At 51.3% G+C, this 15,087-nt stretch overlaps 1 protein-coding gene across 2 annotated transcripts in view; it reads left to right on the forward strand.

Moving 5' to 3' along the window:
- LOC134928654 (tubulin delta chain-like) overlaps positions 1–15,087 on the forward strand; it is a 150,983-nt gene that overhangs the window by 29,071 nt on the left and 106,825 nt on the right. For both annotated transcript variants that reach the window (XM_063924607.1, XM_063924608.1), the window contains exons 4-6: positions 11,767–11,828; positions 11,944–12,081; positions 12,215–12,356. In XM_063924607.1, the coding sequence (XP_063780677.1) occupies positions 11,767–11,828; positions 11,944–12,081; positions 12,215–12,356 (342 nt within the window). The remainder of the gene's footprint in view (positions 1–11,766; positions 11,829–11,943; positions 12,082–12,214; positions 12,357–15,087) is intronic.

Here is a 15,087-nt window from a genome sequence, read left to right on the forward strand (position 1 = left end):
TAAGAAAGTATTTTGTTAGGTTTTTTATTTTCAGGGAGCACTGCTGGCAACAGACTCCCTGCATCGAGGAACTGAGGAGAGAGAAGCAGACCGGCTTTAGTGATAGGCTCTGCTTCTTAGGCTACTGGACACCATTAGCTCCAGAGGGAATCGGTACGCAGGTCTCACCCTCGCCGTCCGTCCCAAAGCCGCGCCGCCGTCCTCCTCGCAGAGCCGGAAGATAGAAGCCAGGTGAGTATGAGAAGAAAAGAAGACTTCAGAGGCGGCAGAAGACTTCAGATCTTCACTGAGGTAACGCACAGCGGTAATGCTGAGCGCCATTGCTCCCATACAGCTCACACACGGCAGTCACTGTAAGGGTGCAAGGCGCAGGGGGGGTGCCCTGGGCAGCAATATGAACCTCTTTTTCTGGCAATTGTGTATATATATACAGCTGGGCACTGTATATATAAAGAGCCCCCGCCAGGTTTTTTCGAGGTTTGAGCGGGACAGAAGCCCGCCGCCGAGGGGGCGTGGCTTCTTCCTCAGCACTCACCAGCGCCATTTTCTCCACAGCACAGCGCTGAGAGGAAGCTCCCCGGACTCTCCCCTACTTATCCACGGTGAAAGAGGGTTTTAAAGAAGGGGGGGCACATAATTGGCGCAATATACAGATTACAGCGCTATCTGGGTAAACATATTGTGTGTTTTTTCCTGGGTCATTAGCGCTGGGTGTGTGCTGGCATACTCTCTCTCTGTCTCTCCAAAGGGCCTTGTGGGGGAACTGTCTTCAGATAAGAGGATTCCCTGAGTGCGTGGTGTGTCGGTACACGTGTGTCGACATGTCTGAGGTAGAAGGCTCTCCTAGGGAGGAGGTGGAGCAAATGAATGTGGTGTCTCCGTCGACAACACCGACACCTGACTGGATGGATATGTGGAATGTTTTAAGTGCTAATGTGAATTTATTGCACAAAAGATTAGACAAAGCTTAGGCTAGGGTACAGCCAGGGAGTCAACCCATGCCTGTCCCTATGTCGCAGGGACCTTCGGGGTCTCAAAAGTGCCCACTATCCCAAATAGTAGACACTGATACCGACACGGATTCTGACTCCAGTGTCGACTACGATGATGCAAAGTTACAGCCAAAATTGGCTAAATGTATTCGATATATGATTATTGCAATAAAAGATGTTTTGCATATCACAGAGGAACCCCCTGTCCCCGACACGAGGGTACACATGTATAAGGGTAAGAAACCTGAGGTAACCTTTCCCCTATCTCATGAGCTGAACGAGTTGTGTGAAAAAGCGTGGGAATCTCCAGACAAAAACTGCAGATTTCCAAAAGGGTTCTTATGGCGTATCCTTTCCCGGCTAAGGACAGGATATGGTGGGAATCCTCCCCTAGGGTGTACAAAGCGTTGACACGCTTATCCAAAAAGGTAGTGCTGCCATCCCAAGATACGGCTACCCTCAGGGATCCTGCTGATCGCAAGCAGGAGGTTATTTTGAAGTCCATTTACACACATTCTGGTACTTTACTCAGACCGGCTATTGCGTCGGCTTGGGTTTGTAGCGCGGTAGCAGCGTGGACAGATACCTTATCAGCGGAGATTGAGACCCTGGATGAAGATACCATCTTATTGACCCTAGGACATATAAAAGATGCTGTCGTATATATGAGAGATGCTCAAAGAGACATTGCTTTACTAGGTTCTAGAGTCAACGCTATGTCGATTTCTGCTAGACGAGTCCTATGGACCCGGCAATGGACAGGTGATGCCGACTCAAAGAGGCATATGGAGGTTTTACCTTACAAGGGTGAGGAATTGTTTGGAGAAGGTCTCTCGGACCTGGTCTCCACAGCTACAGCTGGTAAATCCAATTTCTCTTACGTCCTAGAGGATGCTGGGGACTCCAAAAGGACCATGGGGTATAGACGGGATCCGCAGGAGCTTGGGCACACTGAAAAGACTTAATCTGGGTGTGAACTGGCTCCTCCCTCTATGCCCCTCCTCCAGACCTCAGTTAGACTTTGTGCCCAGGAGTGACTGGACGCACACTAGGGGAGCTCTACTGAGTTTCTCTGGAAAGACTTTGTTAGGTTTTTTATTTTCAGGGAGACCTGCTGGCTACAGGCTCCCTGCGGCGTGGGAGTGAGGGGAGAGAAGCAGGACCTACTTCTTCTTAGTTAAGGGCTCTGCTTCTCGGCTACTGGACACCATTAGCTCCAGAGGGTTCGATCACTTGGTGCGCCTAGCTGCTCGTTCCCGGAGCCGTGCCGTCACCCCCTCACAGAAGGCAGAAGACAGAAGTTGGGTGAGTATGAGAAGACCAGAAGACTTCAGGACGGCAGAAGACTTCAGTAAAGGTACAGCGCAGTGGCAACGCTGTGCTCCATGCTCCCACACACATTTCCTCCAGCACTCACAGGGTGCAGGGCGCTGGGGGGGGACGCCCTGGGCAGCATGTTACTGGGTCTTCTGGGGCTGGCAGATGTTTGTTCGGTGCATCTGCACCGTTTTCGGGAACCCCCGCCGGCATTTTCGGAAGTTTGAATTTGGCGGGCTGAAGCGCGCCGGGAGGGGGCGGAGCTTAGCCGCGCTGCTCACAGGCGCCATTTTCTCCGCGTGTGCAGGCAGGAGACGCTGGTCCACGAGCTCCATCAGAGTAACGGGGAGCTTATCGGGAGGGGGGGACACAGTAGCTGGTGCATATTTGGTTAATTGGGCAGCGCTGGTACATATATTTTCCTCAGTGGGATATATGGGCGCTGGGGTGTGAGCTGGCATACTGCCTCTGTGTTTCTCTGTCCGGGTTTCCTTGTGGACCTGTCCCCTACTGAGGCATTGTATGTATGTGTCGGTGGGTCGATACTAGGTGTCGACATGTCTGAGGCTGAATGTTATTCATCGGAGGAGGTTTTGGGGGAGGCAGATGCTGGTATGGAGTTGGCTCTGTCGACGCAGCCGACACCTGACTTACTTGCACTGTTGAATACAATTAATTCTAATGTCACTTCTTTATCGAAGAGATTAGATAAATCTGAATCACAGACACAGGATGCTTTATCACAGGTACAGACCCCGTCGGGGTCGATAAAGAGGCCGTTCACTCAAGTGGTAGATACGGATATCGACACGGATTCTGAATCCGATGTCGACTTCACTGAGGCTCCTTTACACCCTAGATTAGTTAAGAGTATTCAGTACATGATTGTGGCTATAAAAGACGTGTTACGCATTTCTGAGGAACCTGCAGTACAGGAAACAAGGATTTGCTTGTTTAAGGAGAAAAAACCTGAGGTACAGTTTCCCCCCTCTCATGAGATGAATGCTCTTTGTGAAAAGGCTTGGGAGTCGCCAGACAAGAGGTGGCAGATTCCCAAGAGGATTTACATGGCATATCCTTTTCCATCAGTTGATAGGGGAAAATGGGAGGCATCTCCTAATGTTGATGAAGCTTTATCTCGTTTGTCTAAAAAGGTGGCGCTGCCGTCTCCTGACACAGCAGCTCTCAAGGATCCGGTGGATCGCAAGCTGGAGACGTCGCTGAAGTCCATTTTCGCTAATTCGGGTGCATTGCTCAGACCTGCTGTGGCGTCGGAATTGGTGAGTAGTGCTATTGCTAAATGGGCTGAGAAGTTAGCTTCTGATATGGATACTCTTGATAAAGATACTGTTCTTTTAACTCTTGGTTATATCAAGGACGCTGCAGATTACCTGAAGGATGCGGCGAGGGATGTTGGTCTCTTGGGATCAAGAGCCAATGCCATGTCGATTTCGGCCAGGAGGGCGCTGTGGATACATCAATGGAATGCTGACGTGGATTCCAAGAGAGCTATGGAAGCGTTACCCTTCAAAGGTAATGTCCTGTTTGAGGAAGGCTTGGCGGACCTGGTGTCTACCGCGACGGCGGGTAAGTCCTCGTTTCTTCCCTATGTTCCCACACAACACAAAAAGCCACAACATCAGCAGATGCAGTCCTTTCGTCCAAATAAATACAGGTGAGGAAAGGGTTCGTCCTTTCTCGCTTCAAAAGGTAGAGGAAGGGGAAAGAAGTCGCCTGCGGTGTCAGGCGCCCAGGACTAGAAGTCCACCCCTGCCGCTACCAAGTCCACCGCATGACGCTGGGGCTTCCCTGGGGGAGTCCGTCCTGGTGGGGGGCCGTCTGCAGTTCTTCAGTCGGGTCTGGGTCCAATCGGACTTGGATCCGTGGGTTCTAGAGATTGTATCTCAGGGCTACAGGCTGGAGTTTCAGGAGACGCCCCCTCACCGGTTTTTCATGTCGACCCTGCCAGTGTCTCTTCCCGACAGGGAGGTCGTGCTGGCAGCAATACAAAAGTTGTGTCTTCAGAGGGTCATTGTTCCCGTTCCCCCGTCTCAACGGGGGGGAGGGGTTCTACTCGAGCCTCTTTGTGGTGCCGAAACCGGACGGTTCGGTCAGACCGATTCTGAACCTAAAATCCCTCAATCCATACTTGAAAGTTTTCAAGTTCAAGATGGAATCTCTTCGAGCGGTGATCACCAGCCTAGAAGGGGGGGATTTTATGGCGTCAGTGGACATAAAGGATGCCTACTTACACATCCCGATATATCCTCCGCATCAGGCTTTCCTAAGGTTTGCGATACAGGATTCTCATTACCAATTTCAGACGTTGCCGTTTGGGCTTTCCACGGCCCCGAGGATTTTCACCAAGGTCATGGCGGAGATGATGGTTCTCCTTCGCAGGCAAGGGGTTACAATTATCCCGTACTTGGACGATCTCCTGATAAAAGCGAGGTCCAAGGAACGTTTGCTGAGGAGTGTGAGTTTGGTACTGTTGGTGCTCCGGCAGCACGGTTGGGTGCTGAATTTGCCGAAATCTCAGTTGATTCCGGCCACTCGGCTGTCGTTTCTGGGCATGATTCTGGACACGGAGTTACGAAGAGTATTTCTTCCAGAAGAAAAAGCTCTAGAACTGCAGTCAATGGTCAGGGAACTTCTGCGGCCGAAGTCTGTGTCCATCCATCAATGTACTCGGGTTCCGGGGAAAATGGTTGCGGCGTATGAAGCCATTCCGTTTGGCAGGTTTCATGCACGGGTGTTTCAGTGGGATTTGCTGAGCAAATGGTCCGGGTCTCACCTGCACATGCACCGGAAGATAAGTCTATCTCCCAGAGCCAGAATTTCTCTCCTGTGGTGGATGCAAAGTTCTCACCTCCTGGAAGGTCGCCGGTTCGGTATCCTGGACTGGGTGCTTCTGACAACAGATGCAAGTCTCCGGGGCTGGGGCGCAGTCACCCAAGGAAGGAACTTCCAGGGGAAATGGTCGCTCCAGGAAGCTTGTCTTCACATCAATGTTCTCAAATAAAGGACCATTTACAACGGCCTGCAACAAGCAAGAAGCCTTCTTCAGGGTCGACCTGTCCTGGTACAGTCAGACAACATCACAGCGGTGGCACATATAAACCGTCAAGGCGGAACAAGGAGCAGAGCGGCAATGGCGGAGGCCACAAGAATCCTTCGCTGGGCGGAACAACACGTGAGTGCTCTGTCAGCAGTCTTCCTACCGGGAGTGGACAACTGGGAAGCAGATTTCCTCAGCAGACACGATCTCCATCCGGGAGAGTGGGCTCTTCACCAAGAGGTATTTGCATAGGTGACAAAGCGTTGCGGAATTCCGTTAATCGACATGATGGCGTCTCGTCTCAACAAGAAGCTTCCGAGGTATTGTTCCAGGTCCAGAGACCCCCAGGCAAGTGCAGTGGACGCCCTGGTGTCTCCGTGGGTCTTCCAGTCGGTGTATGTGTTCCCTCCGCTTCCTCTCATTCCAAAGGTACTGGGGATCATTCGACGAGCAAGGGTTCAGGCGATTCTCGTTGTTCCAGATTGGCCAAGAAGGGCCTGGTACCCGGATCTTCAGGACTTACTGGTGGAAGATCCTTGGCCACTTCCTCTAAGAGAGGACCTGTTGTTGCAGGGTCCATGCGTGTTTCCAGACTTACCGCGGCTGCGTTTGACGGCATGGAAGTTGAGCGCCAGATCTTAGCTCGTAAGGGTATTCCTGGGGAAGTCATTCCCACTCTCATTAAGGCTAGGAAGGAGGTTACGGCTAAACATTATCACCATATTTGGAGAAAGTATGTTTCCTGGTGTGAGACCAAAATGGCTCCTGCGGAAGAGTTTCACTTGGGTCGCTTTCTCAATTTTTTGCAGGCAGGTGTAGATGCGGGCCTAAAATTAGGCTCCATCAAGGTACAGATCTCGGCTTTGTCTATTTTCTTTCAAAAGGAATTAGCTGTCCTCCCAGAGGTTCAGACTTTTGTGAAAGGAGTAATGCATATCAATCCTCCGTTTGTGCCTCCTGTGGCTCCATGGGATCTTGACGTGGTCTTACAGTTTCTCATGTCTTCCTGGTTTGAGCCTTTGCGTAAGGTTGAGTTGAAATTTCTCGCTTGGAAGGTAGTTATGCTGTTGGCGCTGGCGTCTGCCAGGAGGGTGTCAGAATTGGCGGCTTTATCTCATAAGAGTCCGTATTTGATTTTTCATTCTGATAGGGCAGAATTGCGGACTCGTCAACAATTTTTGCCGAAGGTGGTGTCTTCGTTTCACATTAACCAACCTATTGTGGTGCCGGTGGCTACGGAGGCTGGGGCGGTTCCAAAGTCTCTGGATGTGGTGAGAGCTTTGAGGATCTACGTCGCCAGAACAGCTGTTGCCAGGAAAACTGAGGCGCTGTTTGTCCTGTATGCTTCTAACAAGATTGGTCATCTTGCTTCAAAACAGACTATTGCACACTGGATTTGTAGTACGATCCAGCAGGCTCATTCTTCGGCCGGGCTACCGGTGCCGTAGTCAGTAAAAGCTCATTCTACCAGAAAGGTGGGCTCGTCTTGGGCGGCTGCCCGAGGCGTATCGGCTTTACACCTTTGCCGTGCAGCCACCTGGTCAGGGGCAAACACTTTTGCCAAGTTCTATAAGTTTGATACCCTGGCTGATGAGGACCTTACGTTTGCTCAGTCGGTGCTGCAGAGTCGTCCGCACTCTCCCGCCCGGTCTGGAGCTTTGGTATAGACCCCATGGTCCTTTTGGAGTCCCCAGCATCCTCTAGGACGTAAGAGAAAATAGGATTTTGGTACTTACCGATAAATCCTTTTCTCCTAGTTCGTAGAGGATGCTGGGCGCCCGTCCCATTGCGGACTGTTACTGGCAATGTTTTCGTGTTGGTTAACTTGGTTTGTACACGGGTAGTGTATTTCTGGTTTTCAGCTTGTTGCTGTTGTTATTTCATACGGTTATCTGGTTTACTATTACTCCGGTGATACGGTATGTTTGTGGTGTGGGCTGGTATGTTTGTAGCCCTTAGTTTACACAAAAATCCTTTCCTCGAAATGTCCGTCTCTCCTGGGCACAGTTCCTATAACTGAGGTCTGGATGAGGGGCATAGAGGGAGGAGCCAGTTCACACCCAGTTTAAGTTTTTTTCAGTGTGCCCAAGCTCCTGCGGATCCCTTCTATACCCCATGGTCCTTTTGGAGTCCCCAGCATCCTCTACGGACTAGGAGAAAAGGATTTATCGGTAAGTACCAAAATCCTATTTTTTTGCCTTATATTCCCTCACAGCCTAAGAAAGCGCCACATTATCAAATGCAGTCCTTTCGGCCACAGAGAAACAAGAAAGTACGAGGTGCGTCCTTTCTTGCCAGAGGTAAGGGCAGAGGAAAAAAGCTGCACAACACAGCTAGGTCCCAGGAACAGAAGTCCTCCCCGGCCTCTACAAAATCCACCGCATGACGCTGGGGCTCCGCTACGGGAGTCCGTCCCAGTGGGGGCACGTCTTCAACTTTTCAGCCACATCTGGGTTCACTCACAGGTGGATCCCTGGGCAATAGAAATTATTTCCCAGGGTTACAAGCTGGAATTCGAGGAGGTGCCTCCTCGCCGGTTTTTCAAATCGGCCCTGCCGACTTCTCCCCCAGAAAGGGAGTTAGTGTTAAATGCAATTCACAAATTGTATCTTCAACAGGTGGTGGTCAAGGTTCCCCTACTTCAACAAGGGAGGGGATATTACTCAACCCTGTTTGTAGTCCCAAAACCGGACGGTTCGGTCAGACCCATTTTAAATTTAAAATCCCTGAACCTGTACTTGAAAAGGTTCAAGTTCAAGATGGAATCGCTCAGAGCGGTCATCGCCAGCCTGGAAGGGGGGGATTTTATGGTATCTCTGGACATAAAGGATGCATACCTTCATGTTCCCATATATCCACCTCATCAGGCGTATCTGAGCTTTGCGGTACAGGATTGTCATTACCAATTTCAGACGTTGCCGTTTGGGCTTTCCACGGCCCGAGGATTTTCACCAAGGTAATGGCGGAAATGATGGTGCTCCTGCGCAAGCAGGGTGTCACAATTATCCCGTACTTGGACGATCTCCTCATAAAAGCGAGATCAAGAGAGCAGTTGCTGAGCAGCGTATCACTTTCACTGAAAGTGTTACAGCAACACGGCTGGATTCTCAATATCTCGAAGTCGCAGCTGGTTCCTACGACTCGTCTGACCTTCTTGGGCATGATTCTGGACCCTGGTCAGGAACCTATTGAAGCCAAAACAGGTGTCAGTGCATCACTGCACTCGAGTCCTGGGAAAGATGGTGGCATCGTACGAGGCCATTCCCTTCGGCAGGTTCCATGCGAGGACCTTCCAATGGGACCTACTGGACAAGTGGTCCGGGTCACATCTACAGATTCATCAGTTGATTGCCCTGTCCCCCAGGGCCAGGGTATCTCTCCTGTGGTGGCTACAGAGTGCTCACCTTCTAGAGGGCCGCAGGACTGGGTTCTGGTGACCACGGACGCGAGCCTCCGAGGTTGGGGAGCAGTCACACAGGGAAGAAACTTCCAAGGACTTTGGACAAGTCAAGAGACTTGTCTTCACATCAACGTCCTGGAGCTGAGGGCCATGTACAACGCCCTTCGTCAAGCGGAGACCTTACTTCACGACCTACCAGTTCTGCTCCAGTCAGACAACATCACCGCAGTGGCTCATGTAAACCGCCAAGGCGGCACAAGGAGCAGAGTGGCGATGGCGGAAGCCACCAGGATTCTTCGCTGGGCGGAAAATCATGTAAGCGCACTCTGAGAGTGGACAACTGGGAAGCAGATTTCCTCAGCAGGTGCGACCTGCATCCAGGAGAGTGGGGACTTCATCAGGAAGTCTTCGCACAGATTGCAACTCATTGGGGACTGCCCCGACATGATGGCGTCCCGCCTCAACAAAAAGCTACAGAGGTATTGCGCCAGGTCAAGAGACCCTCAGGCGGTAGCTGTGGACGCCCTAGTGACACCGTGGGTGTTCCAATCGGTTTATGTGTTTCCTCCTCTTCCTCTCATCCCAAGGGTGTTGAGAATAATAAAAAGAGGAGTACAGACAATTCTCATTGTTCCAGATTGGCCGCGAAGGGCCTGGTATCCGGATCTGCAGGAGATGCTCACAGAAGATCCGTGGCCTCTTCCTCTAAGTCAGGACCTGCTGCAACAGAGGCCCTGTCTGTTCCAAGACTTACCGCGGCTGCGTTTTGACGGCATGGCGGTTGAACGCCGGATCCTAGCGGAAAAGGGCATTCCGGATGAGGTCATTCTTACTCTGATAAAGGCTAGGAAGGACATGACAGCTAAACATTATCACCGTATATGGCGAAAGTATGTTTCTTGGTGTGAGGCCAGGAATGCTCCTACGGAAGAATTCCATCTGGGCCGTTTCCTTCACTTCCTACAAACTGGAGTGAATTTCGGCCTAAAATTAGGCTCCATTAAGGTTCAGATTTCGGCCTTATCCATTTTCTTTCAGAAAGAATTGGCTTCTCTCCCAGAAGTACAGACTTTTGTGGAAGGGAGTGCTGCATATTCAGCCTCCTTTTGTACCTCCGGTGGCGCCTTGGGACCTTAATGTGGTGTTGAGTTTCCTTAAGTCGCACTGGTTTGAACCACTTAAAACGGTGGAGTTAAAATATCTCACATGGAAGGTGGTCATGTTGTTAGCCTTGGCTTCGGCTAGGCGAGTGTCGGAATTGGCGGCTTTGTCTCATAAAAGCCCCTATCTGGTTTTCCATATGAATAGAGCGGAATTGCGGACCCGTCCTCAATTTTTGAGTGTTGTCATCTTTTCATATGAACCAACCTATTGTGGTGCCTGTGGCTACACGAGACTTGGAGGATTCCGAGTCCCTTGATGTGGTCAGGGCTTTGAAAATTTACGTGGCCAGAACGGCTAGAGTCAGAAAAACAGAAGCACTGTTTGTCCTGTATGCAGCCAACAAGGTTGGCGCTCCTGCTTCAAAGCAGACTATTGCTCGCTGGATCTGTAACACGATTCAGCAGGCTCATTCTACCGCTGGATTGCCGTTACCAAAATCGGTCAAGGCCCATTCCACTAGGAAAGAGTGCTCTTCTTGGGCGGCTGCCCGAGGGGTCTCGGCACTACAGCTGTGCTGAGCTGCTACTTGGTCGGGTTCAAACACCTTTGCAAAATTCTATAAGTTTGATACCCTGGCTGAGGAGGACCTCCTGTTTGCTCAATCGGTGCTGCAGAGTCATCCGCACTCTCCCGCCCGTTTGGGATCTTTGGTATAATCCCCATGGTCCTTACGGAGTCCCCAGCATCCTCTAGGACGTTAGAGAAAATAAGATTTTAAACCTACCGGTAAATCTTTTTCTCGTAGTCCGTAGAGGATGCTGGGCGCCCGTCCCAAGTGCGGACTACTTCTGCAAGACTTGTATATAGTTTTGCTTACTAAAGGGTTATATTATAGCTTCATCGGTCTCTGACTGATGCTATGTTGTTTTTTCATACTGTTAACTGGTTAGTTTATCACAAGTTATACGGTGTGATTGGTGTGGCTGGTATGAATCTTTCCCTTGGATTAACAAAAATCCTTTCCTCGTACTGTCCGTCTCCTCTGGGCACAGTTTCTCTAACTGAGGTCTGGAGGAGGGGCACAGAGGGAGGAGCCAGTGCACACCCATACCTAAAGTTCTTTCTTAAAGTGCCCATGTCTCCTGCGGAGCCCGTCTATCCCCATGGTCCTTACGGAGTCCCCAGCATCCTCTACGGACTACGAGAAAAAGATTTACCGGTAGGTTTAAAATCTTATTATACTGTATACCCTGTTTAATACTCTGTAGTTCCCCCATGTCCCCCTACAACATCTCTGACCCATCGAGTCATGGGGCAATCACTTAAAAGGCAAAACCATGCCGTGTAAGTGATGCCCCTTTAAGAAAACGTCCAAATTAGGCTGACATCCCGCACGACCGCCTTAGTCGGGCGCATTACATCCGGCCCATAGAATCACATGGCACGTCCAGTCTGCCCTATAGGGTTTGGTTAGGGGTTACGGTATTCAGGATAGGGTATTAGGACAGGGGTTTCTTATCAGCATTGTAGGCCCTGGGGTAAGCAGTGCATGGGGCCCATACTCACCCATTCAGGGGAATAAATAAAATATTCCAGTCCTGCGTCCTCTCTCCACAGGCTTCCTTACCGTGACTGGCTGTCGCCACTCTGATTGGTGGATAGCTCCAGCCGTCCACCAATCAATATCCTGACAGCCATTCACTGTCTGGCTGCTGTTAGGGTTACATAGAAACATAGAATTTGGCGGCAGATAAGAACGACATGGCCCATATAGTCTGTCCTTAAGGTTAGGGTTCTGTCACCCATACCATTGTAACCCATTGGCTCATTGCAGTGGCCGCCATGCAGTAGGAGTTGCGCGGTCGCTATCACTGACCGGTTGTGTTTATCTGCAGGTATTTCAGAGATGCCAATGTCGTTGTGGGACAGAAAGGGAGAGGGAACAACTGGGCGTATGGTAAGGATCAGACCGGCTTCATTCCATATCTGAGCCGGAGCCATTACTATGCGGCGGCGGCTTTACACGTCTTTCTGTCCTAACACTCTGTCTCTGCCCAACACTTTGTCCCCAGGATACCGAGGCGCCGGTGGCAGCCCAGAGAAGAGCCTGTTGGACAGGACCATGGAGAGCGTCCGCAAGGAGGTGGAGCGGAGAGACTGTTACAGCGGCACGGTGATCCTGCACAGCCTCTGCGGGGGTACCGGCTCCGGTATGTATCTCTCCGGTGATTGGTGAGAGCCTAGATCATGTGACGGAGCGGAAATGTCACTCTGCGGAATAATAGCATGTAGGTGGGGTCTTTCCTTTCATCCCCCGTCATTGTGTGTATGTTTTGTCTTCAGGAATGGGATCCCGCCTGTGTGAGGAGATCAGAGACACCTACCCTGCAGGCTACATCCTGTCTGTCACTGCGGCCCCCCACGAGACGGGCGACTCCCCCCTTCAGCATTATAACTCGCTGCTGTGTCTGGCTTGGTTGCAGAGGTGAGGCTTTGCCATGGTGTGCACAGGACAGTGATGGGGATAGGGCATCTCAGGAGAAGTGCTCTCATCCCACAGTGCTGCCCTTTCTCTCTCTACCCACCTCAGCTACCCTCCTCACCCTCTACCCTTGACGATGCCACCCGCTTCACATCCAAAATTGACTCCATATACGTCAGGAGATCACATCCCACCAGACCCTCAACAACCAGCCCCCTCCTTACCCTAACCCCTCCCATCCTTCTTACCATCTCTGACTTTCTTTACCCCTGTACTCAGATAAAAGTCATGTCCCTCATCCAGGCATCCCTGCCCCCACCAACTTGTCCCTATTACCTCTCTCTTCTCCTGCCTGTTCCCATCTTTCTCACCTCCTAAATCTCTCCCTCTCATCAGGCACTATCCCCTCTGCCTCAAGCATGCACTCATCTCCCCTATTCTTATCGACACACTCTACAACTACCGACCCATCTCTCACTCTCTCCAACTACCGACCCATCTCTCACTCTCTCCAACTACCGACCCATCTCTCACCCTCTCCAACTACCGACCCATCTCTCACTCTCTCCAACTACCGACCCATCTCTCACCCTCTCCAACTACCGACCCATCTCTCACTCTCTCCTCCAACTACCGACCCATCTCTCACCCTCTCCAACTACCTACCCATCTCTCACACTCTCCAACTACCGACCCATCTCTCACCCTCTCCAACTACCGACCCATCTCTCACTCTCTCCAACTACCGACCCATCTCTCACTCTCTCCAACTACCGACCCATCTCTCACCCTCTCCAACTACCGACCCATCTCTCACTCTCTCCTCCAACTACCGACCCATCTCTCACTCTCTCCAACTACCGACCCATCTCTCACCCTCTCCAACTACCGACCCATCTCTCACTCTCTCCAACTACCGACCCATCTCTTACTCTCTCCGACTACCGACCCATCTCTCACTCTCTCCAACTACCGACCCATCTCTCACTCTCTCCAACTACCGACCCATCTCTCACTCTCTCCAACTACCGACCCATCTCTCACTCTCTCCAACTACCGACCCATCTCTCACCCTCTCCAACTACCGACCCATCTCTCACTCTCTCCTCCAACTACCGACCCATCTCTCACTCTCTCCAACTACCGACCCATCTCTCACCCTCTCCAACTACCGACCCATCTCTCACTCTCTCCAACTACCGACCCATCTCTTACTCTCTCCGATTACCGACCCATCTCTCACCCTCTCCAACTACCGACCCATCTCTCACTCTCTCCAACTACCGACCCATCTCTTACTCTCTCCGACTACCGACCCATCTCTCACACTCTCCAACTACCGACCCATCTCTCACACTCTCCAACTACCGACCCATCTCTCACTCTCTCCAACTACCGACCCATCTCTCACTCTCTCCAACTACCGACCCATCTCTCACTCTCTCCAACTACCGACCCATCTCTCACTCTCTCCAACTACCGACCCATCTCTCACTCTCTCCAACTACCGACCCATCTCTCACACTCTCCAACTACCGACCCATCTCTCACTCTCTCCAACTACCGACCCATCTCTCACTCTCTCCAACTACCAACCCATCTCTCACTCTCTCCAACTACCGACCCATCTCTCACTCTCTCCAACTACCTACCCATCTCTCACTCTCTCCAACTACCGACCCATCTCTCACTCTCTCCAACTACCGACCCATCTCTCACCCTCTCCAACTACCGACCCATCTCTCACTCTACAACTACCGACCCATCTCTCACTCTCTCCAACTACCGACCCGTCTCTCACTCTCTCCAACTACCGACCCGTCTCTCACTCTCTCCAACTACCGACCCATCTCTCACTCTCTCCAACTACCGACCCATCTCTCACTCTATCAAACTACTGTCCCATCTCTCTCCTCCTTTTTGCCTCCAAAATCCTGGAGTGTATTGTCTATAACCGCCTCACTGCCTTTGTCTCCTCTCACTCACTGTTGGACCCATTCCAGTCTGGTTTCCGGCCTCTCCACTCCACTGACACTGCCCTCACAACAGTCTGCAATGACCTCCATGCAGCCAAAAATCTAAGGGTCACTACTCTCTGCTTATTATTCCTGACCTCTCTGCTGCTTCTGACACTGTCGACCACTCTCTCCTCCTGCGAATCCTGCACTCTATTGATCTGTGTGATACTACCCCTTCCTGACTGTCCTCCTACCTCTCTGACCGTTCCTTCTCTGTCTCCTCTCATGCCTCCACCTAACCCTCACTTCCACTAACTGTAGGTGTCCCCTGAGGTTCTCTCCTTGTCTCTCTCTCTATACGTCCTCTTTAGGTGAGCTCATTATCTCTTTTGCCTTCCAGTATCCTGTCTATGCTGATGACCCTCAGACCTCTCCTCCCCTGACCTCTCTCCTCACTCGTGTATCCAGCTGTCTCTCTGCTGTCTCTTCCTGGATGTCCCAACGCTATCATACCCTTCACATGTCTAAGACTGAGGTGATTATCTTCCCTCCCTCCCGCATAACCTCACCTCCCGCACTCTCACTATCTACTGATGGCGCTACTGTCACCTCTAGCCCCCAAGTGCGCTGTCTTGGAGTAATCCCTGACTCCTCCCTCTCTATTACACCACACACCTAGCTGGTACCTGTGTGATATGTTTTATCCACCGTGCCTGTAGGTAAGGGACAATATGATAAGGTTTCCACCATCCACATACATTGCATTATCTGTGTTT

This window comes from Pseudophryne corroboree, chromosome 5 (genome assembly GCF_028390025.1).
Source record: "Pseudophryne corroboree isolate aPseCor3 chromosome 5, aPseCor3.hap2, whole genome shotgun sequence".
Lineage (NCBI taxonomy): Eukaryota > Metazoa > Chordata > Amphibia > Anura > Myobatrachidae > Pseudophryne > Pseudophryne corroboree.